This window comes from Gopherus flavomarginatus, chromosome 14, assembly GCF_025201925.1.
Source record: "Gopherus flavomarginatus isolate rGopFla2 chromosome 14, rGopFla2.mat.asm, whole genome shotgun sequence".
NCBI lineage: Eukaryota > Metazoa > Chordata > Testudines > Testudinidae > Gopherus > Gopherus flavomarginatus.
Genome location: NC_066630.1, coordinates 37,821,963 through 37,849,065, shown reverse-complemented (window position 1 = coordinate 37,849,065; position 27,103 = coordinate 37,821,963). Strand labels below are relative to the sequence as shown.

The 27,103-nt window shown below is 56.6% G+C and overlaps 1 protein-coding gene across 1 annotated transcript; it reads right to left on the bottom strand.

Moving 5' to 3' along the window:
• Positions 1–699: 699 nt before the first annotated feature.
• On the bottom strand, positions 700–27,103 carry MMP15 (matrix metallopeptidase 15). Its single transcript, XM_050922967.1, has 10 exons — positions 26,819–27,103; positions 13,929–14,077; positions 13,372–13,494; positions 11,760–12,067; positions 10,770–10,931; positions 9,605–9,828; positions 9,162–9,300; positions 8,105–8,255; positions 7,084–7,199; positions 700–5,574 (listed from the first exon to the last, which is right to left on the bottom strand). The coding sequence occupies exons 1-10, from the start codon at positions 26,978–26,980 to the stop codon at positions 5,084–5,086; spliced, it is 2,025 nt and encodes a 674-aa protein (XP_050778924.1). The 5' UTR covers positions 26,981–27,103; the 3' UTR covers positions 700–5,083.

Below are 27,103 nucleotides of genomic sequence, written 5' to 3'. Positions count from 1 at the left end.
GGTCTGTGCTGCGCCTGACGTGACTTCCTGGAGAAGGGGTTCCAGGGCCAAGCTCCTCCTTGTAGGTTTTTCTTGAAAGGAAAGTTCAAGCTAGAGCCCCACCCTTGCTAGCCTCCATCCCCACGGCGGGACCAGCGCTGGAGCTGGCTCCTGGTTCATCAGAGGGCAGGAGAAGGCAGCCCTAGAGAGAGGGGCCCCTGCTGTCCATGCACACGGGCGCCCCTGCTAGTGATGCAAAGACTGGCTCCTTCAGGAATGTATTCAAAGGCAGGAGGGGCAGCTTGGGTGCCACGAATCAGGCTGAAGGAGAAGCGGGGGATTTGCTGTAGCAATAGCTGTTACCAGCCCCTCTCCCCGAGCCCTGGGGCCCAGTCCCACAAGGCTCTGCAGCTCCAAAGCAGGGTGGACTGTTACTATCTCCATGGCACTGCCTGGTCCTGCCCAACTCAAGACTGGGCAGCTGCTCCAGTGCCCTGCCCCAGGGGCCTGATCCTGTGAGCTGTAGAGCACCCATGAACCTGCTAAAATGGAGCAGCAGGTGCTCAGCACCAGGGCAGGGCTAGGCCACTGGAGAGTCCGCAGGCCACAGGGATGGAGCAAGACGCAAGTGAGTGGAACTGCAGCTAATTGCCCCTGGGGTTAACGGACTCATGCTAAGGGGAGCCGGGGGAGGGGACACACGAGACAGCGCCCCACGGCTGGTTCGGTAGGATTTATTGTGTAGCAGTTAAACATGACCAGCATGGACGTTAAAAAAAACCCAAACACACGTGCACGCACAAGAGAGACAGACAGACACCACAAGGGATAGGGCATGGCGTGGTGGGATGTCACTGTGAGTCTCCATGCTTGTGGGACACGACCTCTCACGTTACTGCCAGGGGCCCCTCTTCTCCGCCACACCTGCCGGTACAGAGCTGAGGTGCTTAGGGCTAGTCATCCTCCCAGCCAGTCCCTTTCCCCTGTGCTGATTGGGGGGCATGGACGGGATGCAGGGACAGAGACACGGGGTGGGGAGAGCTGTCAGGCTACAGAAACAGCCCCTCCTCAGAGGCAGCTGACTTTGGGGAATTGGGGGGTCACCATCTCAAGCATTGGTGACCTGCTAGGGAGCCACAGGCTCACATTTCAATGGGGCCTGTTGGTGCTGAGGCCCAGATCCTGGAAGTTAGGGACCTAAATTCCTCTGAGGCTGAGGGCCTGACAGCCTTGGGAACCTAACCCCAGCCTGCCTTGCTAACGCTGCGCGATTGGGGCCCATTCTGAGCAGGAGTCAGCGTGGAGAAGACCATCAGTCTCTCACCATGGTGAGCTCACCCCTGTAGGATCCCACGAGCTGAGAGAGGGAGGTGAGAGGATCCCTGGGGGGGACACTGCCCCAGCAGAGCCGAACCGCCTTCAGGAAGGCAGCGCGTGGAATTCCTGCCCCAAGGCAGACCAAAGGGGGAGCTGGGCTCTGGGCCAGCCCTGGCCTGAAATGCACTTTCTCCAGCGCACACCTGTGCGCTTAAAAATGGAACAATTTTCCATTCATTACAGCCAAGGATTCTGCGAGTGCCTGGCCCCGGCCCAGCTCCAGCTGGGCTCAAGAGGGGAATGGCTTTGGCTGATCAGCGCTGGGAAGGCTCCAAATGGGAAAGAGAAGCGGCTGGAGCCAACAAAAGGCTTTTTCCAAACAAAGGTGGCCACATGGTCGCTGACGGGGAAGCTGGGAGCCTGTGCTTTCCCATGGAGAGGGGTAGGTGGAGGGGTACTGAGTGAGGGATCCACGCTCCTGCGGACTCCAGCAATACTCCTCCCACCCCCAAGGGTTGAGAACAATCTCGCCTGGCAGCTCCAGGTCCTGGGAGAAATGCCTGCCTTTGCAGTAATACCTGAGTTGCCCACAGGGAAGCAGCACCCTGGGGTGAGGGAGAACAAGTGGCTCTGCTGCCTGGGACCCTAAAGTGCTGTATTATCCATGGTCCTCACCTGCAGATCAAGCTAGGCCACCCTATCAGGGCTCGGGGAGTCCTCCAGGATCCCAGACAATTTGCCTCTGGGGCACTGAGTGAACTGCCCTGCCAGAGGCACCAGTTTGGAACCAACCCCTGAGCCCCCAGCCACACCTCCCCCAGGCCACTGCTCTACATGCAGCGTGGTAGGGGGCAGGCTCCCAGGGACCCTGCGGTGCCCTCTCACCTCCAGCTCAGTGTCAGGGGCAAGGAAGGACACTTACAGGGCCAGATCCTTAGTAGGTCTAAACTAGTATCGCACCACTGAAGTCAATCGAGTTTTACCAGTTTACATCAAGTGGGGATCTGGTCCATTGGCTTCAGTGGCGCCACATCCATTTATGCCGGCAGAGGCTCTCGTCCAAGTCTATGGAGAGATGCTGATTCCCAGCTGGCGAGGAGCTGGCTCAATCTTTAGCCCAAGCAGCCTATTCATCCCTGTGGCGTGCAGTAAACCCTCATCGCCTCTGGCTAGGCACATCCCATGCGCCTGGGCAAAACTGCCAGGGAAACGGACTAGCCCAGACACAAATGGTGCTTGCTGGCCCTTGACCATGATAACAAAACTACCAGTATTTTACTCAACCATGAAAAAAGGCAGATTTGGCCAGGCTGGGTCTGTCCAAGAGTACAGGCATCAGGGACCCACAGTAAATCCCACCCGTTTCTCCACCTTGTGCCCATCGGTGGTGCCAGGACAATTTCCCCATTCAGAGGAAAGCCAGTACATCTGGTGCAAGAATGGAGGAGCGGGCAGGCTCTGCGGAGTGGGTGCTGCCCTCTGGATCAGGAGAAAGGCACGAAGACCACAGCCGCACCCACTGGAGTTGGGTGTTCAAAGCCCCCTTGCTCCCGATACACAACCTTCCTGGTGGACCGCAGCTCTCCGGGAAGAGGGGTGCGGGCCCGACAAGGCCACCACCTCTTTACAGTCCAATTCAGTGATGTAGTTACAAGGAACCTGTACAGGGTCTGGTAAGCTGCGGTTTGCCAGGCTGCTGACCAAACTGGGGAGGTGTCGATCCGGCCTTGCTGCCCCCTTTCCAGAGGCTGAACCACTCTACAAGGGCCAGAGCTTTGTTCCACCCAAGCTGCAAGCCTGTGTCGGGCTGTCCCTTGCCTCCCACAAAAGCTGTTACGTAGCAGAGTTTCTAAGCTGCATCTCCCCCCTTGTCCCCCCTCCCCAAGCACAGCGCTCTCAGGCTCTGCTCTAGGGCAGTGAGGGCTCGGTGCCGGAGCTGTTGCTTTCCCAGCCCCATTTCCCACAGGTCCCAGAGGCTGCTGTTTGTTTCGGAAGCGGAGGTGCGGGGGAGAAGGAAGCAGATGAAAAGCAGCTATGGGGCGACTTCCATCGTAAGTATCTTCCCAATGGATGGAGGCCGATGGGAACCGACCCATGTCCCTGGGGCTGGGAAAAAGCACAGGCCCTCGGCTCCTGGCCAGCCTTCCCAGGGCAGGTTCCAGAGACCTCTACTATCTTTAGGCTCCTTACCTCCCTCGTTTCCCAGCTGCAAACAGTTAAACAGGAAATAAACACAGTGATGTCACCTCCACCCTGCCGGCCTGGGCCAGAAAGCCCAGCTCAGCACGTCTTGGAACCCAACCAGTGCCTGGGTAATGAGCAGCAGCCAGAGCTGGGCTCCTCTTGCACCTTCAGCTCCGTCAATACCCTGCAGCCCTCTGCTATTCCAGTTCTAGGCTCCCACCCAACTCAATGCTCCTCTGTCCTGCCCTGCAGCCCCCTGCAGCTTCCTCCTAAACAGGGGCTCAGATGTATAACCCTGCTCAGTCCCCATTCCAATCCCTGCTAGACACAAGGCTGAGGCCATCAAACTCATGTCACCCGTGACCTGAGGCAGGATTGGAATCCAGTTCTCCAGCTGGCACATGCCCTCCCCTTTCTGTACCTTGGCCCAGGAAAGCCAGTGTCCAGAGCCCAAGGGAGCAGCTCCTGGAAGCAGCTGTCTCCCCCGGGTCCCAGCACTAGCGCACTGCATGTGGGGGAAAAGCTGCTGCTAGATGTTAGCACTGGCCAGGCGAGAAGAGGGGCCAGGGAGATGGCTTCCCACTTCCCCAGGGCAGTACACTGAGCAACTGGCCCACTCGCCCCAGGGAGGAGCAGGGCTGCAAGACCACTGATGTGAGGAGACAGGGAGGGGAGGGGAAGGAAACAGAGGGGCAGGGACTCTCCTTGAAACAGGCATTAGAGCCAGAGCACCTTGAATGGATCAAGGAGCTGGGTCTCTCCTCCAGGACCTCACCCGGGAAAAGGCCTCCCTTCCCTCAGGCTAAGGGGATACATCCCCCAGGACTGACCAGACTGGTGACCTGCTGGGGTGAACCACCCAGACCAGGATCCCCTCCCCTTGCTCCAGTGGCCCAGCCAGGACACGGCACAGACAACACACGCACAACATGTGAATGGGCGCCAAAGGGAAACAGCACCGAGGGCTGATTCCTGGGGGAAGAGCTGAGCAGAGGAAGCATTTCGAGTTCTGACCCTCCGAGCCTGTGGGCAGGCACTGTGCAAGAATGCAGCCGAGGGAGGTGGTGTCTGAGGACAGGGGAGAGACCCCCATGGCCTAGGAGTGCCATAAGGAAAACCCACCCAGCTGTCCCCTCCTGTGGGGGATTCGGCGCGTGGGGCTCCATGTGCTTCCGTGAAGCAGAGATGGGGGCCCCCAGCAACTGGCTGCTCCCCACTGCCAACCCTGCAGCGATGAGAGATCAGGGGCTGCAGAGCACGGACATGGTCTCCCTCGCCCAGTGGGAACACTAGGAGCAACCCAGATTGTGGGGCAACCCCCTCTCTCCCAGCAGGGAAGGGGCCATAGGCGGCCTTGATCCAGCCACGGGAAGGGCACGGGGCAGCTGTAGGCACGGAGGAGTCTGCAGTGGGGCATCTCCTACATGCTTGAGTGGGGAGTAGTCCTGGCCAAGCGCATTCAACTCAATGTGCAAAATCTCGGTGTAAGTAGTCCGGGAAAGGCTCCAGGGGCTTCATCTTCTCAAGCTTCTTTGTTAGCACCATGGTGGTGGAAGAGGGGGAATCGGGCTGAGGGGGGTCATGGTAGAGCAGGGGTCCAGGATCAGACCCATTCCTGCAAGGAGCGTTTGCAGTAGAGCAGCATCCGAGGGGCCCCCTTCCTGTGCATCTGGATGATGGCGTAGATGAGGCCCAGAACGCAAAGCAGCAGCACCAGGGGCACCATCACCATGACGATGCTCATGGTCCGCGTGTACTTGTCTATCTGCACCACGATGTCCACGTCATTGCCGTTGCCCCTGGTGGGGCCACTGTAGTCGTCCTCCTCCTCCTCCTCCTGCTCCTCTCGGTCGCTGGGGCGTTCTTCGGCCTCCCCTTCGTCCCCCTCCCGCTCGGCACCCGTGCCCCTGCCGTCCGGGTTGAAGGGAGGTCTGTCCAGGTCAGGCCATCGGTGCCCAGGGTCAGGGTCTGGCACAGGTGCCTCATGGCAGCCCATAAAGTCCCGCAGGATGGACTTGGGGTACCCTGGCTCCGTCTTCAACCGCTCATTGTCGAACTTCCAGTACCTGGTGCCTTTGTAGAAATAGGTGTACGCTGGAAGGGAGCCAATGAGAATAGGTTAGTGCCATCTGATCTGCTAACCACTCGGCCACACCCCAGAGTCACCCTCTCTGCTACCTTCCCCGCCAGGGAGCCACCTCCTCTGGTGTTCCGCCTGCTGCCACACCTGATCAGCCCACACCCCAGAGTCACCCTCTCTGCTACCTTCCCCGCCAGGGAGCCACCTCCTCTGGTGTTCCGCCTGCTGCCACACCTGATCAGCCCACTGGACTATCTTGTCTGCTATCCTCGCCTCTGGTGGTAGCCAATAACTGATGCTTCAGAGAAAGGAGAATAAAGCTGGTGACAATGCATTTGGCTAATTGTGCAAGGCTGAAGGATGTGCATTGGGGGGGGTTCCTTCCTGACCCCTGCAGTGAAGGGTGGATGCCCTGAAGCATGAACGTTAATTTCTCCTAGTGCAAATATAATTGATCCTTTAAATTACTCATCACCTTCCTTTTTAAAGCCCAGTCCCAGGAGCTGACCCTATCACTCCGTGGATCCAAAATCCCACTACATGCAGTATGAATGAGCACTTTGTTTGCGACATCCTGCTGGGAGTCTGTTCCCAGCCAGGGACAAACAATTCCCTTTGCTTTAGCACTGCCCCGGGGGAGCTTAGCGGCTCAGTGCCCTGCTGAACAGAACAGAAGACGGGTATTAGGCTGAGACAGGTTATGCTCCAACGACCAGGAAACGGTGCTGAGGAAATTGAACTTCCTGTAACTCCAAATGAGGTGCTCTGCTATGCCCTCTGCAAGATCAGGGGATGACACCAGTCTCCATTCCCGCACCCGGCTCAGTGTAATGCTGCTGCTCCAGTACCCTTTGGTACCAGGAGCTAGGTAACCCTGGGGGAGCCAGGCGAAATGTAGCAGCCCCAGCGTGAACACAGGGAAAGGAGTCACAAAGGCCGGGGCAAGCAGAAGACTGCAATCTGCTGGGGGTTCCACAGGAGAATTGTGGGGGGGGCAGTTGAACAAGCTGATCAGTGGCTTCTCAAAGCATCGGAGGGATGGGGGTTACCAATACTACTACAAAGCAGGACAGAGAGAGAGGGAAGAGGGGGCAGGGTACAGAGACAGGGAAATGACCAAGTTCCTACCAAGTGGTGTGTGCCCATCTGGTTCCCACACCCTTGCCAAAGGGCTAGGAGGTTAGAGAGACAGGGATGAAAGGGACTCTCCCTGCTTTGCTCACTGTAATCTTTGCAGCCAGAATTGCAACACCCCCCTATGCACAGTTGTGAAAGAGCCATAAAGGGCAGTGATCATTGTTATCCCTGGAGCGCCCAGGCCAAATCATCAGCTGGTGTCAATGGCTGCAGCATCTCAGACTTCCCTGGAGCTGGGCCCATGTACATCAGCTGTGGGTCTCCCCCCCGACCCCGAGTCTGATGCAGATGCTGATGGGCAGTGCTGGGTGATTTCCCTGCAGGGGTGGGGGTTCCTACAGAGGGGGTAGCTGGCTCCTGCAGGAGGGCTTTCACGTCTCACTCACAGGCATCCGAGCTCAAGAAGGCCCCCTTGGGCGTGGCAGGGATTCCCACCCACACGGTGATCAGCTTCGGGTAGCCAGGATCCACGGAGTGGGTCTCCTCGTTAAAGCGCCAGTACCTACATGAGAACAGATGCCCCTGTGAGAAGAGGGCACCCAGGCAGCTCAAAGTGTCCATCCCCCGCAAGACAGCACTCCGCCATGGCTAGGGCAGCTCTGGCCCTGGCTTAGAACCAGCAGGGGACATCCTGCTTGCTTAGATTGCAGGAAGCATGGGGGTGAGGAGGAGAGATACTACTCCCACCCACCCATCCTAGTCGAACCAGATGCTCAGCGACACATATGACGATACCTTTGGAACCTTAGAGCACAGTGCGGAGATGGAAGGAGCAGCAGCAGCCTCCTCATTTCACGGGAGGGGAAACTGAGGCACAGAAGCAGGTGGTGCCTTGCCAAGGTCAGTGGCAGAACTGGGGCTAGAACCCAGCCTCCCAGTCCCATGCATCAGCTGCAATGCCCTAGGATTGCTGGATCCTACCCACAGCGTGCAGATTGGAGCGGCACATATACCTGCCCCCCACACCCAACCATAGCTTTGAGTCCCGCAGTGCTGTGGGGTAGAGGGATTCTGAGGGGCTGGCAGGGGGTCAGAAGCAGAGAGCCGTGGCGAAGGGCTGCCACCCCAGGTGAAGGGGAGGAGGGAGCTGGGGCCCGGGGCCCACGTCAGGAGAAATCCACTGGGCTGCAGAAAAAAGTCTCTCAGGAGAAGAGGCAGAAGGGCCAGTGCTCGGGAGATTACATGAGGGGCTGGGAGGGGCAGGATCATAAACAACACTCAGTGCATCCCATCGGGGGGTGCCCCGCATAGTCCCCATGATACAGATGGAGAAATAGAGGCACAGAGCAGCGATGGAAATAGGCAGAGCTGGAAATAGAAGCCGGGGTCCCCACAGCCAGGCCCCTGCCCTGACCCCATGACCACGGGAAGCCCTCCCGTCCGCATGGCCCATCGGGGCCAACCCACCTGTCCCCGCGGAAGAAGAAGGTGTGTCCCGTGGGCTCCCACCAGATGGCAGTGTCGATCTTGTCGTAGGGAATGCCCTGCCCATAGCTGGTGAGGGGCTGCGGGTACCCGGGTTCCAGGTTTGCCTCTCGGAAGAGCCAGTACCGATCCCCTGGAAAGAGAAGGGAAAGCAGAGATGGCAGGAGAGCCATGGGCCACATGGCATGTAGGAGACAAATCACCCCACCCAGCCCTGGAGCCCACAGGCCTCCCGGCCAGGCACGCAGGACCAGGCACTGCTGTGGTGCTGAGAAACTGCTTGGGCTAAGCTCAGCACCCGCGTCTCAGCCCCCAGCCCCGTTCTCCCGCTGAGACGTGGCCTCTCTCAGCAGCAGCACCCCTGCTGGGCACCATCCATCCGCTGCACTGTCAACCCCCAGGGCTCCTTCTCACTCAGCCCGAGCTTCAGCCCCGGCATGCTGAGCCTTTGCCCCTGGCATTGGCTGGGCTGTGGGGGAGGCCAGGGCTGGGACAGCAGGGGCTGTGGGGCAGGACTGGGGGCACTGGCCGAGGGGGAGGGGGAGCCCAGGGCTGAGACAGCAGAGGGCAGGCGCTGTGGGGCAGGACTGAGGGGCACTGGCCAGGGGGGAGCCCAGGGCTGGGACAGCAGGGGGCAGGGGCTGTGGGGCAGGACTGAGGGGGACTGGCCAGGGGGGAGCCCAGGGCTGGGACAGCAGGGGGCAGGGGCTGTGGGGCAGGACTGGGGGCACTGGCTGAAGGGGGGTGGGGTGGGGGAGAAGCCTGCGGCTGGGCAAGCAGCGGGCAGGTGCTGTGAGGTAGGACTGAGGGACACTGGCCAAGGGGGGCAGGGCTGGGACAGCAGGGGGCAGGCGCTATGAGGCAGGACTGAGGGGCATTGGCCGAGGGGGAGGGGAGCCCTGGGCTGGGACAGCATGGGGCAGGGGTTGTGGGACACTGGCCAGGGGTGGGGTAAGTCTGCCCAGCTCTGGGAGCAGCAAAATCGCTTTCTCCAGCTCTACATTCACAGAAAACCCCTGCCCCTCCCTGGGTCTCTCACCTTTGAAGAACACAAATTTGCCGTCGTGCCTCTCATAGGCAGCATCGATGTCCCCGGGGAGGCCCCTCCAGAAGTGCCCGATGGGCATGGGATAGTTGTCCAGCACCCGGTTATGGCGAACCCTCCAGAACCATCGGCCCTTTAAGACAACAGGCGACCAGGCGTGATGCTCAGCACGGTCCAGGAAAACCTGCCCAGCCCACTGCACGTGGGGATCCAGGCCCTGGGCTCAGCTGAGGGGCAGGATTCACTCGTAGGGCTGGTTGGGACGGCCCGGGGCAGATCTCCTCACCTCAACCCTCCGCAGGCTCAGGGCAGACGGCCAGGCACATGGCTTCCTCAGGCAGCCAGGGAAGGGGGCAGCGGGTGGGGGAAGTAAGTGTCCCATAACCAGAGGGAATGGAGGGAGGCACAGGGCAGGATGGAGAAATGGTGCTTGGTACCTTAAACACAAACATTTCCCCGCGTAGCACAGCCACGGTGTCGAACTCTCCATCACAGATGTTGGGCCCGTACTGGTCAGGCCGGTCCGGGTTGCCTGGTTTTGGGGGCCGATCTGGTTTACCGGGCGGAGGTGGCTTGGGGGGTCTGTGGTCTGGCTTTCCAGGGCCACGGGGAGTCACCGTAGGGAGAGGCCGGGTGGGCTGGGGCTGTCCATCAGGGGCACCTGGGAAAGAGGAGGGGGCAGTGAGAAATCACTTCCAAATGTCTAACCCAGCTGGGCAGGAGCGAATGTGCAGTGCTGGTACAAATCTGCAGGCAACTGGGCCTCACCATACCATGTCCCCATCTTCATGGGCTGCATGGAGTCAGTGGTGTGAGATCTCGGCACTTAAGGCTCCAAAAGCACAGGCCCCTGCCACTACAGCTACAGGGGAATCGCTCTCAGCAGTGCAGGGCCTATGACACAACCAGAGCAGGGTAGGGTACTCGCTAGACAGGATAGTGCCTAGATTTTATTGTGACTGGAGACAGATGTTCCCCACATATTACAGCTGCGTGCCTGGAAACACCTCCGGCTTGGGGGCAGAATGACAAATCATTACTTCCTTACTGCCTGCTGCAAAAGGGACAGAGAAGCACTTCTCCGTCTCCCTAGCCTCTCGGACGGCTCTCGGACTCCAGTCCAGGTTCCCAAACCGCAGCCCAAAGGGCAAAGACAGGCAACGCTGGGCAAGACGCCCCGACCCCGTGCTCCACGCCCACTGCGATGTCCTCCATACAGCTACCCTCTCAGTATGGCGCAACAGGAGTCTGGAGAGGGGAAGGGGCCCGGGCCACGGTGGACAGCCACTTCCGGGCAGATCCAGGGAGGCTGCTCTGGACGGCTGGAACTGCAGAGCAGGTTCTGGTGATACGGGGGCCAAGTCTGAGGAAGGGGCAGAGGGGAACCTGCCTCATTGCCTGGTGTACCTGGATCGATGCTGCACAGAAAACCGGTGGCTCCAAAGGGTTAACAGCAGCAGCTTAGAGTTCTCGCTTTGTTGAAGGGAAGGGACGTTGATCCTGCCTGTCTCTACTTCCCAACTCACACACCTGGGCTGGGCTGGGCTGGCCAAGCCCCGCTCCTCACCGAGCCCCCATGCAGGAGGCTGGGACCCCACTCACCATACAGCTGCTGGATGCCCTTGAAGTCGTCCTCGGGCAGCTGGAAGTTCTCCGTGTCCATCCACTGATAGAAGGGGGCCATGATGGCACTGGGATTGCTGGAGTGCTCCAGCCCCAGCGAGTGCCCCAGCTCGTGGATGGCCACCAGGAAAAGATTGTTGCCTGGGAGGGAGAAATGCGCTGTCAGACGCGGACGTGAGCTCAAGGACTGCCCCCAGCAGGGTGGACAGACCCCAGGATGCTCGCCAAGCCTGGGTCTCCTGCAGCCCGATATCCAAGGGGTTAACAATCCTTTCCCTTCCCCCAGACCTCCCTGTGCCAAGCCAGGGGCTCTCTGACCATACGCCAGAGGGGGCTGTGCTTGGGATCAGGACACAACTCCCACTGGACAGCGTCCCTGACCCATCGGCAACCCCTTCAGCCTTCAACTCGTGCTGCATCGCGCCCACATCATGCGGGGCAAGAGACAGCTGCCTCCTCCTTCCTTGCCAGCCACGGTCCCACCAGTGTAAAACTCAACTCGACCTTAACTATAGCTGCTACAGCCAGAAGGGACCGCTGTGATCACCCAGCGTGCCTCCTGCAGAACGCAGGCCAGAGAACCCTACCCAGTAATTCCAGCCTCAAGCCCGTAACTTATGGTTGAGCTAGAGCAGGTCTTTTAGGCACATATCCCACCTTGAATTAAAGACTTCAACTGATGGAGAATCCACGACCTCCCTAGGTACACTGTTCCAATGGCTAATTACCCTCACTCTTCAAAACTTGCCCCTTATTCCAGCCTGACCGTGTCTAGCTTCAGCTTCTCGTTGTGCCTTTTCCTGCTAGATTAAAGAGACGGTTACAACCAGAAATCTCTTCCCCATGTGGGTACCTGTAAGTACTCTCTCAACCTTCTGAATTCCAGCTGGCACTCACCCTCCCCACACTAAGTCCCTTCCCTCTCTCCGCCCCAGTCACCAGCCTTCCCAAGGTGCCAGCCAGTCTCACCAGACACGTCGGTGTTTTCCAGTGTCCAGGGCTCGTCCGAGTCGAAGTGGGTGTCACCTCCCATCCCAGGGCCGGGGAAATACGCGTGGGCGAGGAAGCCCCCCACGCCATCGAAGGGGGAGCTGTCTCCGTGGAAACCGGAGGCGAAGAGCACCATGATGTCGGCCTCCTTCCTCCTCTTGAGCCTGATGTCATCGTAGGGGACCTCCTGGAAGATGAGGGGTGTGGCCTGCTCCCACACCCGGAAGGCTCGGCGAATGGCCTCGTACGAGTGGTACCATCCCAGCTTATCCGTGTAGTTCTGGATGCTGGAGGCACAAAACCAGGGTGGGGTGGGGTTGTGCGTGAGTGAGCGTGCAATCGCTTGTGAGGCATGAGGAAGTGGGAAAGAAGAGGGACCAGACGGGTCAGTTTCACTTTGGTTTCAGGTCAGTTTTGCTCTCTGGCACTATCTCTGTGCAGCAACATCTGGGCTGCGAACCCTGCAGGGGGAAAGCTCACATCCCACCCAAAAACGGTTTCACAGGGCATTACTCATGTATTAGAACATAATCCAAACCTTTCTCCAGCAGGGACTGATGCCAGATCTCCAGCTCCAATGCGCAGACCTAGCTACGCACTGGGGGACGGAGCCTACTTCCGCTGACGTCAATGGCAAATGTCCCACTGGCTTCAGTGGGGAAGGAGCAAGCCCCAAATCCCCTGTGCACAGCAGAGGAGCAGGGAGTTCTCTCTGGATCAGCCATACGGGGTAGGGCGGGGGGAGAGACAGACACTGGGCCAACGGGTTACATCAAGGTTTATGATACCCTGAAAGCTGGGCCCTGCCCTTCCCTAGGGGCTCTCATCTTTGAGTCTTGTTGGTCCCTTGGCAAAGGGCCTGAGACATCGTTTACCGCCCCATTTCATGCCCTGGGATTTCTAACAGCACTGCCCCATGTTTTATAACCATCCTCTCCTGGCTGCGGGCGGAGGGGGGGGCAGGAGCAAAGCAAGCAGCAGAACCCCATCCCAAGAAGGGAAGCCAATATCGTTGCTGGAGAGCCAACCTCCAGTACAGCCAGCAGAGCTGCATCGACTTACAGCAGCTGAGCAGCTCGCCCCGAGGCGAGTTAGAGACAGAACACTGCATCGACCCAGTAGGCTGCTTGTTAAGTAACAGCGGCACGGCACCTAGGCAGACCGACATGGCAGCTGCTTAGCACCTAGTGCTGAGCCTGGGTAGGGAGGGCTTGTTTTGTGGTGAGGCCCGGACAATGGGCCATCTGCTGTACGTGCTGCTCAGCTGAAATAATGCCCCAGGTAGATTGATGCATGGCTACAGAGCAGATTCCGGTCCCTAACCCTGCTGCCCCACCTAGGGGTTGTGCCCTGGGCACGACCCTCCTCCGCTCACCCTGATGTAAACCAAGAGGAGCTCCACTAACGTCAATGGAATGACAGCCTTGTAAAACTAGAGTAAGTGAGAATCAGGCCCCGGGTGGCGAGCCGTTTGCCCCTGCTGCACCCTGCATTTGGCCTAGCAGCCTGGGAGGCCAAGCAGCACCCGGTGATGCACGAGTAAGGACGCAGAGCACTCGAAGCCAAGGCCAAGTGGACCGAGCGCCAATACCTGAAGGTCAGGTGGGTTTGGCTCCAGCGCCGCCCGGTGAGCGCGTACCGCTTCCGCCGCATGTTGGCTTTGATCTGGACTCCAAACTGATCTGGGACACCACAGCGGGGCCGCTTCATCCATCTGGGGGAAGTGAGGACTGAGAACGTAGGGCTCATGCTAGGACTCAGACAGCAGAACATGATGGAGGGGGTGGGGCAGCACCACTGGCTGTGCAGGGGCGGCTCAACACCCAGCAGCAGACCAGACCCTAGGCTCTGGGAAGCTAGATGCGGGGGGCACCAGACAGGTTCCCAAGTCTCACCCATCTGGGAGCGTTTGGCCCTGGGGAGAGTCAGGCGGTTGTTATGGTTGGGGAGATAAAAGGGAGGTCTGGCACATGTAGGGTGTGGGGAGCTGGGGTCCTTCGGGGTTGAAAGGGGAGGACAGCTCCGTCTTCTCAATTGCCCTGGGAGGGGGGCCCTCCCACCCTGACATGCCGGATTGTCCAGCCAGTGTCTCCTGGGAGCGTCCAGGGCCCAGGCGGGAGGGGAGCTCACATGCTTTCACACGCTTACAGCTTGGTCTCCTCGTCCAGGACGCCTGTCACCGTGATCCCATAGAACCTCTGCATCTCGGAGAGTGCGGAGGCCAAGATCTGCGCTGACCGCATGGTGGACATCTGCCGGTTGGACTGCGGGAGGTAGCCATACAGCCGGAGCCAGGCCTGCAAAAGAGGCATGAGGGTCACTCGCTGAGCCTTCCCCGTGCCCATGGTCCCGGGTGCCTGGCTGGCGCAGTGGGCTAGGGAGAAAATGGCAAACCTTCCACCTCCAGCTCAGGCCTTTGTGTGGCTACCAACCTGGTCTGGAGTCAGACCATTACCCTGAAGGGAAAAGTCTCCGCAGCCCCTTGGGAAAACAGCCCCGTCTCCCCCTCTCAGTCTCTGGCGTGCCCCTCTACACAACCGCTGCAAGGTCTGCCTGTGAGCTTACTGCTGGGGTCAAGGCATCAGGCTCCATAGGGTCCAGTTTAGCTGGTTACTCCCATGCTGCTGGGACAAGCCTGGGCACCCCGCTGCTGGGAACTGCTCCCACGTTTGCTGTGTGCTGCCTTCTAGCCACCTGGGGAAATCCCCCCCCCCACACACACACCCACTCCAGCCCCAGGGGAGTAGCAAGGGACAGAGACTGGCTGCAGCCCTTAGCACAAGGGAGCACTCAGCTCACTGGGGCTGTGAGGTACCCAGGTAATGCAAATAAATGATTCTAGCCATAAGGGGTTGCTCCTTCATGGACCCCTCCAGAGGCCTAGGATCCTGATGCTGTGCTCTGAACAAAGGACAAATAAGAAGGGAATGGGGCTGTTTACATTCCAGGCCCAGGAGGCTCTGGGGGGCTGTTTACATGGCAGATAATAAGGCTTTGATCTCCCTCCTGTTCTTTCGACCCTTTGCTTTTATTTACCTACTGTTTTTAACCTCCTTTTGCACATGTGGATCTGCTAGGCTGCTGGCCAGAACTGATCCCTCCCCAAAGCCGAGATCATGTATCCTAGGTTGGGCAACCTCGCTGGATGGTAACAACAACTGGCAACCCACATGCTTGTCACAGAGAGGGGGCAGAGAGGGGTGGAAAACCAGGCACTGTGCCAATCATGTGGCCAGGGAGATTCCAGGAAGCATCAGCACATGGGCATCGGCTGGGAGGCGGCATGCTGGCCGGGAATATAGCCCAGAGGGTTGGCAAATCCAACTGGTGAAGGGTCAGTGGGAGGGGGAGGCTGGGGAAAGCGGAACATGCTGCTGTGTTGCTAGAGCTGGGTACTCCTGACCCTTTCCATATCCTTTCACATTATTGTTTCCTTTTTTCTCACTTGGCTCCAAGCCCCTCATAAGGAGCCATCTGCAGACAAGGGAGCGCTGCAAAGCCCTAGCGAGCAACCCTCGTCAGCGCAGGGAACTTCAGAGGTGCCTGCATCCTGAAGAGGCAGATTAACATGTCAACCCGTGGGTGAGGCAGGAGATAAAATGCAGAGCAAAGGGGAGGCTGGGGAAAGCCAGTGTTTTATTTTATAGTGAGTGTGGCAGGTTGAGCCCTGCTGTGGATTCCTTGGGGGTGTGTCTACACAGCAAAGAAAAATCTGCTGCTGGCCCATGCCAGCTGACTCAGGCTCGGGGACTGGCTGTGGGGCTCTTTCATGGCTGTGTAAACTTGCGGGCTTGGGCCCTGGCTCTAGACCCTGCGCAGTGGGAAGGTCCCAGAGCCCCGCAAGCCCAAGTCAGCTGGCATGGAGCAGCTGTGGATTTTTCTTTGCTGTGTAGGCATACTCTATGTGACCTTGGGGCAGGATTTGCCCAGGAGCTTTGGAAATCTGACCACTGTTCGATGAGCTGAATTGAAAAGCCGACCCCTTAGAGCCTGCTTTTCAGAGGTGCCGAAAATCCACCCTCAGCGTTGGACACTCACCACCCATGCAGATTAGCCCACCCATCTTGCTGCCTCAGTTTCCCCAGCAGTACAATGAGGACAGTAATAGCTGCTTTTTGTGAAGTGTTATGGGGTCTATGGGTGGGAAGCAAATCAGAGCCCCATCCCTGCCCTGAGTTCACAGTCCAGGTTAGACCCAGGGGAAGATGACAGTGGGGGGAGAAGGTATGGAGGACAAGAGGGAGACCTGGTATGGAGGACAAGAGGGAGACCTGCCCAGTGAAAGTTCGGGAGGGGATTGTTTTCCCACCAGATGCTTCCTGTTAGTTCAGTTTCTTGTAATATATGTGGTGCGTGTGTGGAAACGGAGTCAAAGCCACGGAGATGAAAGGATGGGTACAAAGAAGGCAACAGGGAAGGAGATGGTTTCTCTGTATGAAATACTTGGCTGCTTGCCTGAAGCAAAATCATTTGAGCTACTTCAGCCAGGGTTCTGTCATTGATCCGATGGTTCCTTAAAAGGGGTTGGGAGGAGAGGGGGCAGAATAAGCCAATTTGCAGAGTCAGCTCTTCCCTGGCCCACTGGGACGGGCTGAGAAGAACTCATTGCTTCCTGCCAGCAATGTACAGCCAGTGCCCAGTGCCACCAGGGGAGAGCCTCGGGGTCCGAGACCGGCCTCATGCTGCCCCGTGGGACGCAGGGCAGGCACAATGCAAAGCCAGAAGTGCTGGGAGCTGCGCTGCCTTTCCTCTAACCTCCCATTGCACAATTCAGTCTCATCTAGCAGTTCAAAGCCTGATGCTGGGAGCGGCTCTATTGGTGCAAATCCAGAGTTTGAGGTGGGGCACACGCAGCCAGGCTAGCAAAGGGCTGAGGCCCCCCCCTTTCGTTCTATGGCTGTCAGGGGACTTGGCTGTCATTTACAGTACGAGCTGCCCCAGAGAATGTTGCCTTGCAGTGAATCCTCTAAGACAGGGGGCCCAGCTGATGCAGTGCAGAGTTCCTTGCATATTGCTCCAGCTACCACAGTGATGCCCTCCCTGCCCCTCCCCACAAAAAAATGCCAGTGAAAGGAGCTGGGAAAGCAGCCACAGACACAGATGCAAACCCAAATGCAGACACTGCAGTCACCAGCTAAGCTCTGCCTGTGTAGCCTGAAGTCAGGATCTGATGAGGCCCCCTCCTCCCTTTGGGAGCATTGAGCCACGAGGGCGCGAGATCCTCACCAGCCCCTGAGCAGGTCTTCTGCCTCTAGCGGTGAAGCATCTCCACAACCGCATGGTCATAGCTACGCTTACAGCCTTTCCCGCGACTTAGCTGTGCTAAGGTTTACAGTGCTCTGACAGGGGACTCAGCTGGGCTCTCAGACAACAGAAAGCTAAGGCTCCTAAGCTCTAGTCCACTTCTGCCACAGATTCACTACGTGACCATGAGCAAGTCACTTAACCTCATCGTGCCTCAGTTTCCCCACCTGTACCATGGCGCTAACCTGCTACATGTGCCTTGGGGAAGTTTGTGAGGATCAAGTACCCGGAAGTTCTTTGAAAGCCACAGCTGGAGAGCACTAGGGAAGGGCATGGTGTTACTCCGGTGTGCCAGTGGCGGGCTAGATTTCGGGCTGTGTGAAGTCAGAAATCTCTCCCTGGAGGGGCGATCCTAGGTGCTTTAGGCATCTCTGTCACACTGTAACGACTGATTAGTAACACACATCAGTGGAGCTGGGGGAAGACATTCCCATGTTATCCCACCCAGCAGAGCGGGGGCTGGTGGGATTCAGTGGGGCAGGGTCAGCTGAGGCATGGGGAGCCGTGGCAGAGAGCTCTGTTGCTAACACCACTTTGAACTTGCATTTTGTTGGCTGATAAACACGCTCTTGTGTGGAGTGGCTTTGTGAGCTGGCTTCACTGTGAATAATTAGCAGGTCACCAATGAATCCTCACGCCCCAGTGAGGGACAGAGCGTGACAGACAGAGAGGGCTCAGGAGCCTTGTTTTACATTTGGGGAAACAGAGATGGGAATGACTTGCCTATGGATACACAACAAACTCGTGGCAGACTCTGGCAAAGAATCCAGCTCACTTGACTCTCGGCCTCCTGCTCGAATGAATGTGCTGCACACAGAATTGCCCCGTCCACTGTCTGTCATGGGCAAACCCTTGTAGAGCAGGATGCCCGCGAGCCAGGCACAGTGACTGAGCACAAGCATGGCAGAGGAATGGAGCTGCTGGCTGCCCGCTCCACAATGGCCAATGCCTGCCAGGCAGGGCAAGGGCCAGGTGAGTGGACTGCGTTACTGGACCAGACCACTGGGCTCTTGCAGCTGGTTTTCGGGGTGTGGGGAGGAGATAGGCGAAGCTGCAGCTGGGATCACAATCACTGTGAGCATGCCAGTGGGAGACAGCCATAGATCTAACCTACTTCCTTTCACTCCATTTCCCCCAGCCAGGCAGGTGTCCCATCCCCCATCTCAGGCCTGGCTGGAGACACCCCGGCAACAAACAGCCTGGTTTCCTTAACATCTCCCTAGCAGAGCTGGACTGGGGGCTGAACCTTGACCACACTATCTCCCCTACTGAAGGCAGTGTGGGTCCTCACCACTTCGCAGGATCAGGCCCTGACAACATCTCCTCTCTGCTCCATTAGCTGCAGTCACAGTTCCCTGGCAATGGCTCCAAATCAATAATGACTTACGGGCCCTGTCATGCAAAGGATCCCAGGGTGCTTTGTAGCCTTGCTCAAACAAGGGCAGGGTCAGGTCTCTTGGAAATCCCAGCCCTGGGCATGTGCCGGGGAGAGGTTCTTGGAACCTATTAAGAGCTGGGATCATGTTTCTTCTTGCACTAGGAAGATACAGCAGCCTGCCTGGTTTGTTTCCTTATACTGATACCAGCCCTGATTAACTCAGAGTGGAGCAACAGATTTTTTAATAAATCAATGGATTTGCTAATTGATTCATAGCAATCTGATCTACAGGCATGTGGGGTCTATCACGATTTGTATCCAGAGGTCCCTGCCAAGATCAGGGCCCCTTTGTGATGGACACTGTACATACACAGTGAGAGAGCGAGTCTCTGCTTCCAGTCGCAACAGACACAGGAGAAAAGAAGGGTCCATATTCCTATTTTACTGCTGGGGGCTTAGGCACAGACAGGTGAAATGACTTGCTCAAGGTCACTCAGGGACAAGCCCAGAATTCAATGCAGGGCAGCGCTCAAGTCACAAGACCACCTCAAGGGAAACTGTGTCAGCCAGTCACCATGGAGTCTGAATGTCTGGGTAGCAACACAGCCAGCCATGGGGAGGGAGGTGGTTACCCCATGAGCTGGGGCAGGCAGTGCTGCAGAATCCAGCTCCCGTTCAGGAAACACCTCTGTGTGCTGGGCTCCCTGCGGACACATGGACACAGGACAGGGGCTGCTAGCCTGCAAAGGGAAGGCCTGGGAGTTGGGAGGTCCCTCCCCTGCAGGCCTTGCCAATCTCCCCAGCACAGCAGCTAGCTGCTCAGGCTACGCCCTGCCCGGCTAATGGAAGCACCCTCTCACTTGAACACCATTGCCAGGATGCGTAGGAATGGGCTTGGCCCAGAGCCCAGTGGTGGGGGAGGCAGAGACCCGTAGCACAGGTGTGCGACACCCCCATCATAGGCCTTCGGGCCAGAAGAGCTAAACCTTTGGCTAAGCTGCCAGCACACAGAGGGACTACACCATTGGCAGGACCCAGTTCATCACCAGTCAGATGCATGGCCAGGCAGCCAACCGAAAGCCTGGAGCAGCCCCGAACTCAGCTTCCTGGGACAGGTGCCTAGGCAGTACTAAGGCACGGCCCCAAGAGGACTGCAGCTAAGCCAGAGCGCGAGCTCAGAGGCCAGGAGGTCACCCAGTAATCTACTCCCCTGATAGCACGGCACCATGAGATCAGTGCTGTGTGCCACCTGCTAACCATCACTGTGCTAAGGAATGTCAGTCCCTCAGGCGAACACTCCTCCCTAGGACTTGTGCTGTATATGGAAGCCACCTATTGTTACAGCAGGTTCTAGGGTGCCTCATTTAACAAAGACCTCTTTGCGATATGGAGCACGTGCTTGTACCTGGGGGTTGGGTATTTCTTTAAACATCTGCGGGTTCCCCCATTCTCCCTGCCAAGAAGGTTCATGCCACCCTTCTAAAAGGATGAAACCTGGAGGTCAAAAGCAAAGCTTCTCAAACAGGACTGCAACCCTGCCCGGGCTCCAACAGAGTAAGCGCTAACACGTCACTGAATGTCCCACTACAGCCATGGGATGCTAACTGGATAGTCTCAGGAGTACCTATTCACTCTGAATCATTTCAGGTAAGCTTCAACCCACTGCCTCAGAGCTGGTTCGAACGGCTGTTAGAGGAGTCTGCTGAAAGAGCCAAGGAGCAAGTGTCCATTAGGCAGCTGTTAATAGACCTGCACCCTGTGTGCGCCACCGCTAAATTCTGCCCAGGGGCCCTGAATTCAGTGGCACTCCAGGGAGGTAGAATTCTGCGGAAGCTTCATTTACATTCTATATTGGAGAGTAAGAATGAATTAAAATATGAAATTGAATTATATGATCAATTTCAGTAGCTCCTTGCTTATTTGGAGATTAGACTACAATAGATAAAAACTGAAATATGAAGAGACATTCTAATACGCTACAAATTTTTGGATTGACGTGAGGGGGCCACTGAGCGGGCTGGCCTGGCGGTGGGGCAGCTGGGGTTTTGAGTGCCCGAGGTGTATAAGGCAGTTTGGCTTTGTGGGGGTAAGCACTTCAGCTGGATGTTTCTGCTAAAATGATCACTAGTGAAACAGATCCAATGGAGACATTGTCATCACTAGGCTTCAGAGTTAATCAGATTGAAGTGTTCCAACCTCTCAGAGCTCCTGTTTCAGGCTGTCTATAGGCCCAGGCAGACAGCATTTCAGTAGTTTATTTTCTATTTGCATTTTTAAAGCGTTCCCTGTAATTGTGAGGACTAGAAAGACTATAAACACTTCTGTTCTGGAGCACAATCCTGCAGCAGGTGATGTATTCCACAACAAATTATTGCTGAATTCAGGAGGCCCCAGGGCAGAGATATGCCACTGCACAAGGTGAGCGTGATTCTCAACTGGCACTGGGTATCTGGATGCCCATTTCCCACTGATTTGCATTGGAAGACGGTGTCCAATGCATCAGCTGGTAGGTCTGGGCCCATGTTACTGGATGAAGCAATGCTCACACTAGGGAGTGGTACAGATGGACTCTGCTGTAAGGCCAGTTAGTGTGGGGTCCGGTCTGAGAGGAGCAGTGTCCTACAAAGCCCCACTGACTCCAATGGGAGTTAGGGTTGGGTACTGCCTCTCAGGATCAGCCCAACGGGACTGGATCTAATTCTCCTGTATTCTGGCTGCCTGCCTTTTATCAAAAGACTCACTACTAATACCTGGCTGTTGGGGCAAAATCCAGGCAATGATTCGCTACATTGAATGGCATCTCATGACTTTGCACTCCACTTGTACCCATCCTCTTATGATCTCCAAACACTTCACAAACATGTTTATCTCCATTTCACAGATGGGGGAAAAGCGAGGCACAGAAGGCGCTGGAGCAAGATCCCACAGTAAATCAGCAGCAGGCCTCTTGCTGCCTCATCTGCTGCTGTAACCACGAGCTAACCCTGCTTCCCCTACACGTGGGGATGGGGAAAAGCAGCTTTTGCATACATATGAACATTTAAACCCAACCGGGAGGAGGATTTTGTTCCAGAGGAGGCGTGGATGGTAAAGCCTTCCCTGGGACATACTGAAATACCAAGCAGAGAAGAGATCAGAGACTTTTTTTTTTTGCCCTACGTAGCATATTTTCACCACTGCATCAGTGCAGAAACAGGAACTTCCCAAGTATGGGAACAGCACCCCAGGAACACCGCCAGGTGACGACAACCCAGGGGAAGGATATGTATTATAATTACACCAGTCTTTAGCTGCCTGATTGCACGAGGTGCTGTACGTACTCGTTATAAAAGGCAGCCTCTGGCCTAACGAGCTTACACTCGATTGTAGATAGGACAGATGGGGAATTGAGACCCAGAGAAGCAAAGGGACCTGCCCAAGGTCACACAGCAAGTTACTAGCAAAAAAAAAAAAAATGGGACTACAGCTCACATTGCTTGACTCCCACTCTAGCACCTTTGCCCCTAGAGTGCCATCCTTGCCTTTTAGTTCTTTGAAACAATTGAGCCATGAACATTTCATAGCAACAAAGCTATTACAACCCCCCCCCCATTGTCATCCGTTAAGTGACACCCATATGTTAACAGCCAACATTTTACAATGTGTAAGGGCTAGAAGCACTCTACAGCGAGTGCAAATACTTACAGGACCAGTAAATGTTTCCAAGCAGGGGTCCTGGCCTGATGATCAGGCAGCTCTTTATTATTATTAAATTACATTGTAGCAGAACCAAGGGGCCACAGGCATGGCTCAAGACCCCACTGCGCTAGGTGCGGTACAAACAAAACAAGAGGCGGCAATGCCCTGGTCTTCATTGAGCTTTCTGGCATCCACTGCCTCTTGCTAGATAAATGAAACCTTCAATTCACCTGAATCCAGCTGATAAAACCAACATCTGTTTGATGCTCACAGGGTCCTGTGATCGCTACTGAATCTTAGTTTCTAGTCAACTCCCACTGAAATTCCAGCTGGTTTTCAAGCCAGGCCCAGGAATGAAAGTTTTACAGTCTGCTGCCCCCTGCTGGACATGTTGCTCACTGCATGCTGTGAGCTGCCTTTCATTGGCCGCAAGTGGATGTAAGGTTAGCAGGTTGCTTGCTTTTTCTTCTCTCTGTAATAGTTTAAGATGTTGTAAAGGGTGGAAATTGAGACGCTTCTTTCATTTGTATTACATGAATTTACCCACCGGAGCACAGGGGCATGAGTCACAATTGCAGAGCATCATGATGCTGGTGCATGCAAATAACCATGTACTTGGGCAGCTACCTAATTTGCATGTGCAGTCACTGTAGTTGTGCATGCTAATTAATTAGATGCATTTTTATATAGACAAGTTCTCAGAAAAACTAGGCCCTCAAAGTAAAGATCATTGGTTATAAACTCCAAAGACAGCCACATCTTGCAATGTCCTCTAACCCCACCACATATCTCTTACTCATCAGCCCTCGCTGCAACCCAGCTACTGGGAATAGTGAATGGGCCAGGCTCTCCGTTCAGCCAAGGTGACCTTTCAATCATGTTCTCAAACGTGGGTTGCTATCTTGCCTGACAGTGGGTCTCCTGAAGTTCCCAGATGGCAGGAGTTTTGTGCCAGAGCCATTGTGGGTGGCACATGGGATCTGGGTGTTGCTGTGGCACTGCACAGTCACTGTCTCCGCAGTGGGGATGGGGCATGAGATGGGGCACTATGCCCTTGACCCTTGCCACATTGCCAAGTGCCACAAGGCAGCGGAACACCTTCCCTGTGACATATTGACACCTGGATCCTGCCAGCAACAGGAGTGAAGCGAGTCCATCTGGAACCTTCACGGTTCACACTGAGTTCAGCCCAAAGGATGGGCAGAGGCGTGGCTGATTCCTGGCCAAGCCATCTGAACGTGCATACACATACTGGTGAAAGGGGGAGCCTCTCCAGACTCCTAAGCATTTAGTGTCCCCACTGTAAGGCCAGGTTCATGCCCGTTGCACTCCCAGGCAGGGTTAAGCGGGAGGAACTTGCTGGGTGGAGGGAGAAAGCCAGCTCAGTAACCAGAGCCCTGTAGGAATTCCCTGCCCTACCCAGCCCAGCTCATTACATTCAGGTCAGGGCATGGCAGCTGTGAGGCAAGAGCGGAGGTGCTGGGGGAGGGAACGGGAGTCTCAGTCAGGGCAGAGCCCCAGCTGGACCAGCAGGCAGGAGCAGCGGAAAAGCAGCATCCAGATGAAACTCCACAGATAGCTGGTGAGGCAGTGATCTTCCTGCACAAGCCTTGATTACACTCCCCAGACACGGCTCAAGGGCAGCAGCGAGACAGACGCTCTTCACAAGGGAAACGGCTATATACACCCATGCGAATCCCCCCCACCCCCACGCAGACCTGGCCTCACTTTCCTTGGGCTCCTCATCTGCTGCCTTATCCAACCCTGTAGAGTCATCCCCTAAGGTGGACGGGATGGCCTGGTGCTATGCAGACATCAGAGGTTTTTCCTCCCCCACTCAGACTGTTTGAGGGATGGGAACATAGTGCCAGGCTGAAGCCCTCTCTGTGCATTCACAGAACCAGTGCAAATGTCTCCTGCCACACCGCAGCCCAGCAATTCACCCCCAGCCTGAACCACAGGGGGACAGGTTCCCTTTTGGGGCAGAATAGTTCCGTTTGCAGGCCCAGTCAATCCTTAGCCTCTCAGCTGTAACCACCACCAAGGGGCCAGTGTGCTGGGGGACACCTAGGCATTAGGTACTGGACTGGAATGACGGTACTACCGCGGTCACACAGGCCACCGAACCACCGGTCAGCTGTAAGCAACTAGCCGCCTGGACTGGCTCTCCCACTCCTTGGCCTGCATGGATTGGAAGCGATGACCAAGCAGTGAAAGGCTCTGCCTTCCATTCCCCACTCCCTCTCCGTACAGGACCAGCCAGTTGTCATTTAAAGATAAATCTCTTGTTTCCTTACTTGGCCGCTAGCCTTGTGACTGCTGGGGCTCAAGGAGCATCAGACAGCCCACCCCACCCCACGTCAGCCAGGGCCTGACCTGCAGCAACATCTCGCTCAACTCTCCTGTTTTACTCCATACATCCTTGTTACACGACTCAAACCGACTTCCCTCCTGTATAAGCCTACAGCCTTCATCAGGCTCCCATGAACTCAATGGCAAGGCACCCACTGGCTCCCACAGTTGCCCTAGTCTCTTTGTTTGAGTCGCAGGGTCCAGAATGGAAATGCGTCAGCACCAGAATGACTTAGTGAAAATGTTCTCTGCATCCAACAGGAGGAGGCACCTGCCTCCTTTCCAGCCGTTCACTGTCGCTGGCTCTGTCAGGCTGTGATGTTCTGGTGCTGGCGGGTAGAGAGAAGAGCTCCTTGGGCAGGGAGAACCTCTCCTGGGACTTGTGGAGGAGGGAGGGAGGGCAGAGACTGCACACATATACATAGGGAGCAACACATCCTGCCCATGCCAACCCTCCTTCAAACGTATTACGCACATGGGGATAATGGGGAAAACAGAACACTGCCCTGCTAACAACCACTGGGCTGCAGTCGTTAACAGAGGCAGCTACCTCCTCCTCCTGAAGTTCAACCATTTAACTTCCATCCCAGCTGGCCAGCCCCTTTCTAGTTCAGTTGTGGTCTCTTCACAGATCCAGCAATGCACTTGAGTCCTCATCCACAGCAGCCCCTGCTATCCCAGTGCTGGGCCTATGCCAACAGACCACCATGATCAAAGCCAGCTAGTATAAGGGGGGTGTGGGACTATCAGACTCACATCTTGTTTCCTTGTCATCAGCAGCCATGTCCCATTTCACCCAAACACCATCTGGAGGCTAAATCTGAGAAGGTGGGTCTGGCTCAGGGCCAAATGGCTTCTGTCTCCATCACGTGGCACAGATCCTCTCCCAGAGCCCCGTCAACACCTCCTTTCCCAACAGCCAGAAGGGGTCCCCAATGAGCAACAAAGAGCTTCCTCTTCAGGCTAGGAGGTTGGCCCACTGCTTCTGTAGCATCCCCAGCCTGTACTAGTCAAGGGCCAGGTCCTGAAAGGTGCTGAGTGCCTTCCGCTCCTACTGAAGCTGGGCTCATCCACCATCTTGCAAGATCAGCTGCCAATGGAGCTAGAGGCAGAGACCAGGATGTGACCTCTAGCCCCCTGGGCAGGCCAGCAGCAAGTGCCCTGGTCTCTCTGCACCTGTACTTGAAGCAGGTTGCATTTTCTTATGCCAATCAGATCACTCCCAGCTCACATTCCCCTCCCTCCCCACAGAGGAAGCTACACCTGCCCTTGAGCTAGCACAGTGCTGCAGCCTCTGGCTTTCCCATGAGGGAGGAAGAGGACAGATGGGCTGGGAAGTGACTGTACAATACATAGCAACTTATGGCTGGTGGAAAGGTGGTGAGGGGAGCGGGTGAGACCAGAGACAGAAGGGGCCACCAATCAAACCCATGCAGAAGTAATACCAGTGCGCGGATAGCTCATATAATGGAGATGATAGGAGCCAAGTATGTTGTTGCACCTAAACACACATGGATATAGAGGGGATCCTCTAACCCAGCAAAATCAGAGCTGGAGAAGGGAAATGTTACAGCTACAATGTTGGGGCAGAGCAGTGCAGGGCGTTAACCAGCTTAGTTCCACGGGGAATTTACACTCAAGACCCAATCGAGCTGAGGGACCTGCACACTTTTTAATTCAAAGCCACAGTCACTTTTCAAAAATCTACCCCCCCCCCCAATTATCTGGCATTGCAGCCCCCTCGATTGACTACTTCAGGCCTGGTGATGGCCCAGAACTCAGTGACAGGGCTCCCTGGCAGCTCCTTGAGGGAGCAGGGCCAGTTTGCCCCCCGGGATCGCCAGGGGATGCCGGAAAGTGGAGCGGTGCTCTCACAAAAAGGGATTTTTCAGTCAGTGGGCAGAGTGAAAGCAACAGGCAGGTTCGAAGCCGATGTGCAGGCAAATCAACCCGAGCCTAGGGAGACAAGTGTGCCTTTATTAAAGCATGGTTCCAGGCTAAGCAACTCGAGAACCTACTCAGGCAGGGTGCTCCAAGGGCAGGTCTCACGAGGCCCCAGCCACCCCATCACTTGCAGGGAGAAGCTAGGCTGGGCAACTGCTGTCGTTTTGCTAGTGAACAATTTCTAGTCATGGATCAGGGAAGAGACAAACCTAAGCCACAATGCCACGGGCAGGCGAGCTCCCCACAAACCCCAGCTGGCAAATCCAGGGGGGGCTCCCCCAGCCCGGCCAGATGCCAAGGAGGCCCTTGGCTGGGCACCACCGGGCTGCCCCCTGGCATACCCACACTTTCCCCCAGGTAAGCGACATCCACGGGCCCCTACCTCTGCATTGACTTCGCCATCCTCCGCCGCCTCGCTGCGCCCCACGGAAGCCAGCAGCAGCAGCAGGCTCCAGCCCAGCATCTTGCCAGAGCCCGTCGGGTGCAGGGTCCAGCCCGGCAGGCAGGTGGGGCTGGCGGTTCGCAGACCAGCCCTCCCGCCCATGCTGCTGCCGGTGGTCCTGCGCCCCCCGGGGGGGCAAGGTCAGGCTCTCCCGGCCCCGGCTCGGGGCTGCCACTGCAGAGAGCCCCCGCCCGTCACTGAGCCGGCGGGGGAGCCCGAGACGCA

Excerpts from the sequence above, each read along its gene's own strand:
- MMP15 (XM_050922967.1), bottom strand. The coding sequence starts at position 26,980 with ATGGGCGGGAGGGCTGGTCTGCGAACCGCCAGCCCCACCTGCCTGCCG. Across the intron at positions 10,932-11,759 it reads GGAAAACACCGACGTGTCTG|GCAACAATCTTTTCCTGGTG; the intron begins GTGAGACTGGCT and ends TCTCCCTCCCAG. Across the intron at positions 9,829-10,769 it reads GGGCATCCAGCAGCTGTATG|GTGCCCCTGATGGACAGCCC; the intron begins GTGAGTGGGGTC and ends CCTCTTTCCCAG.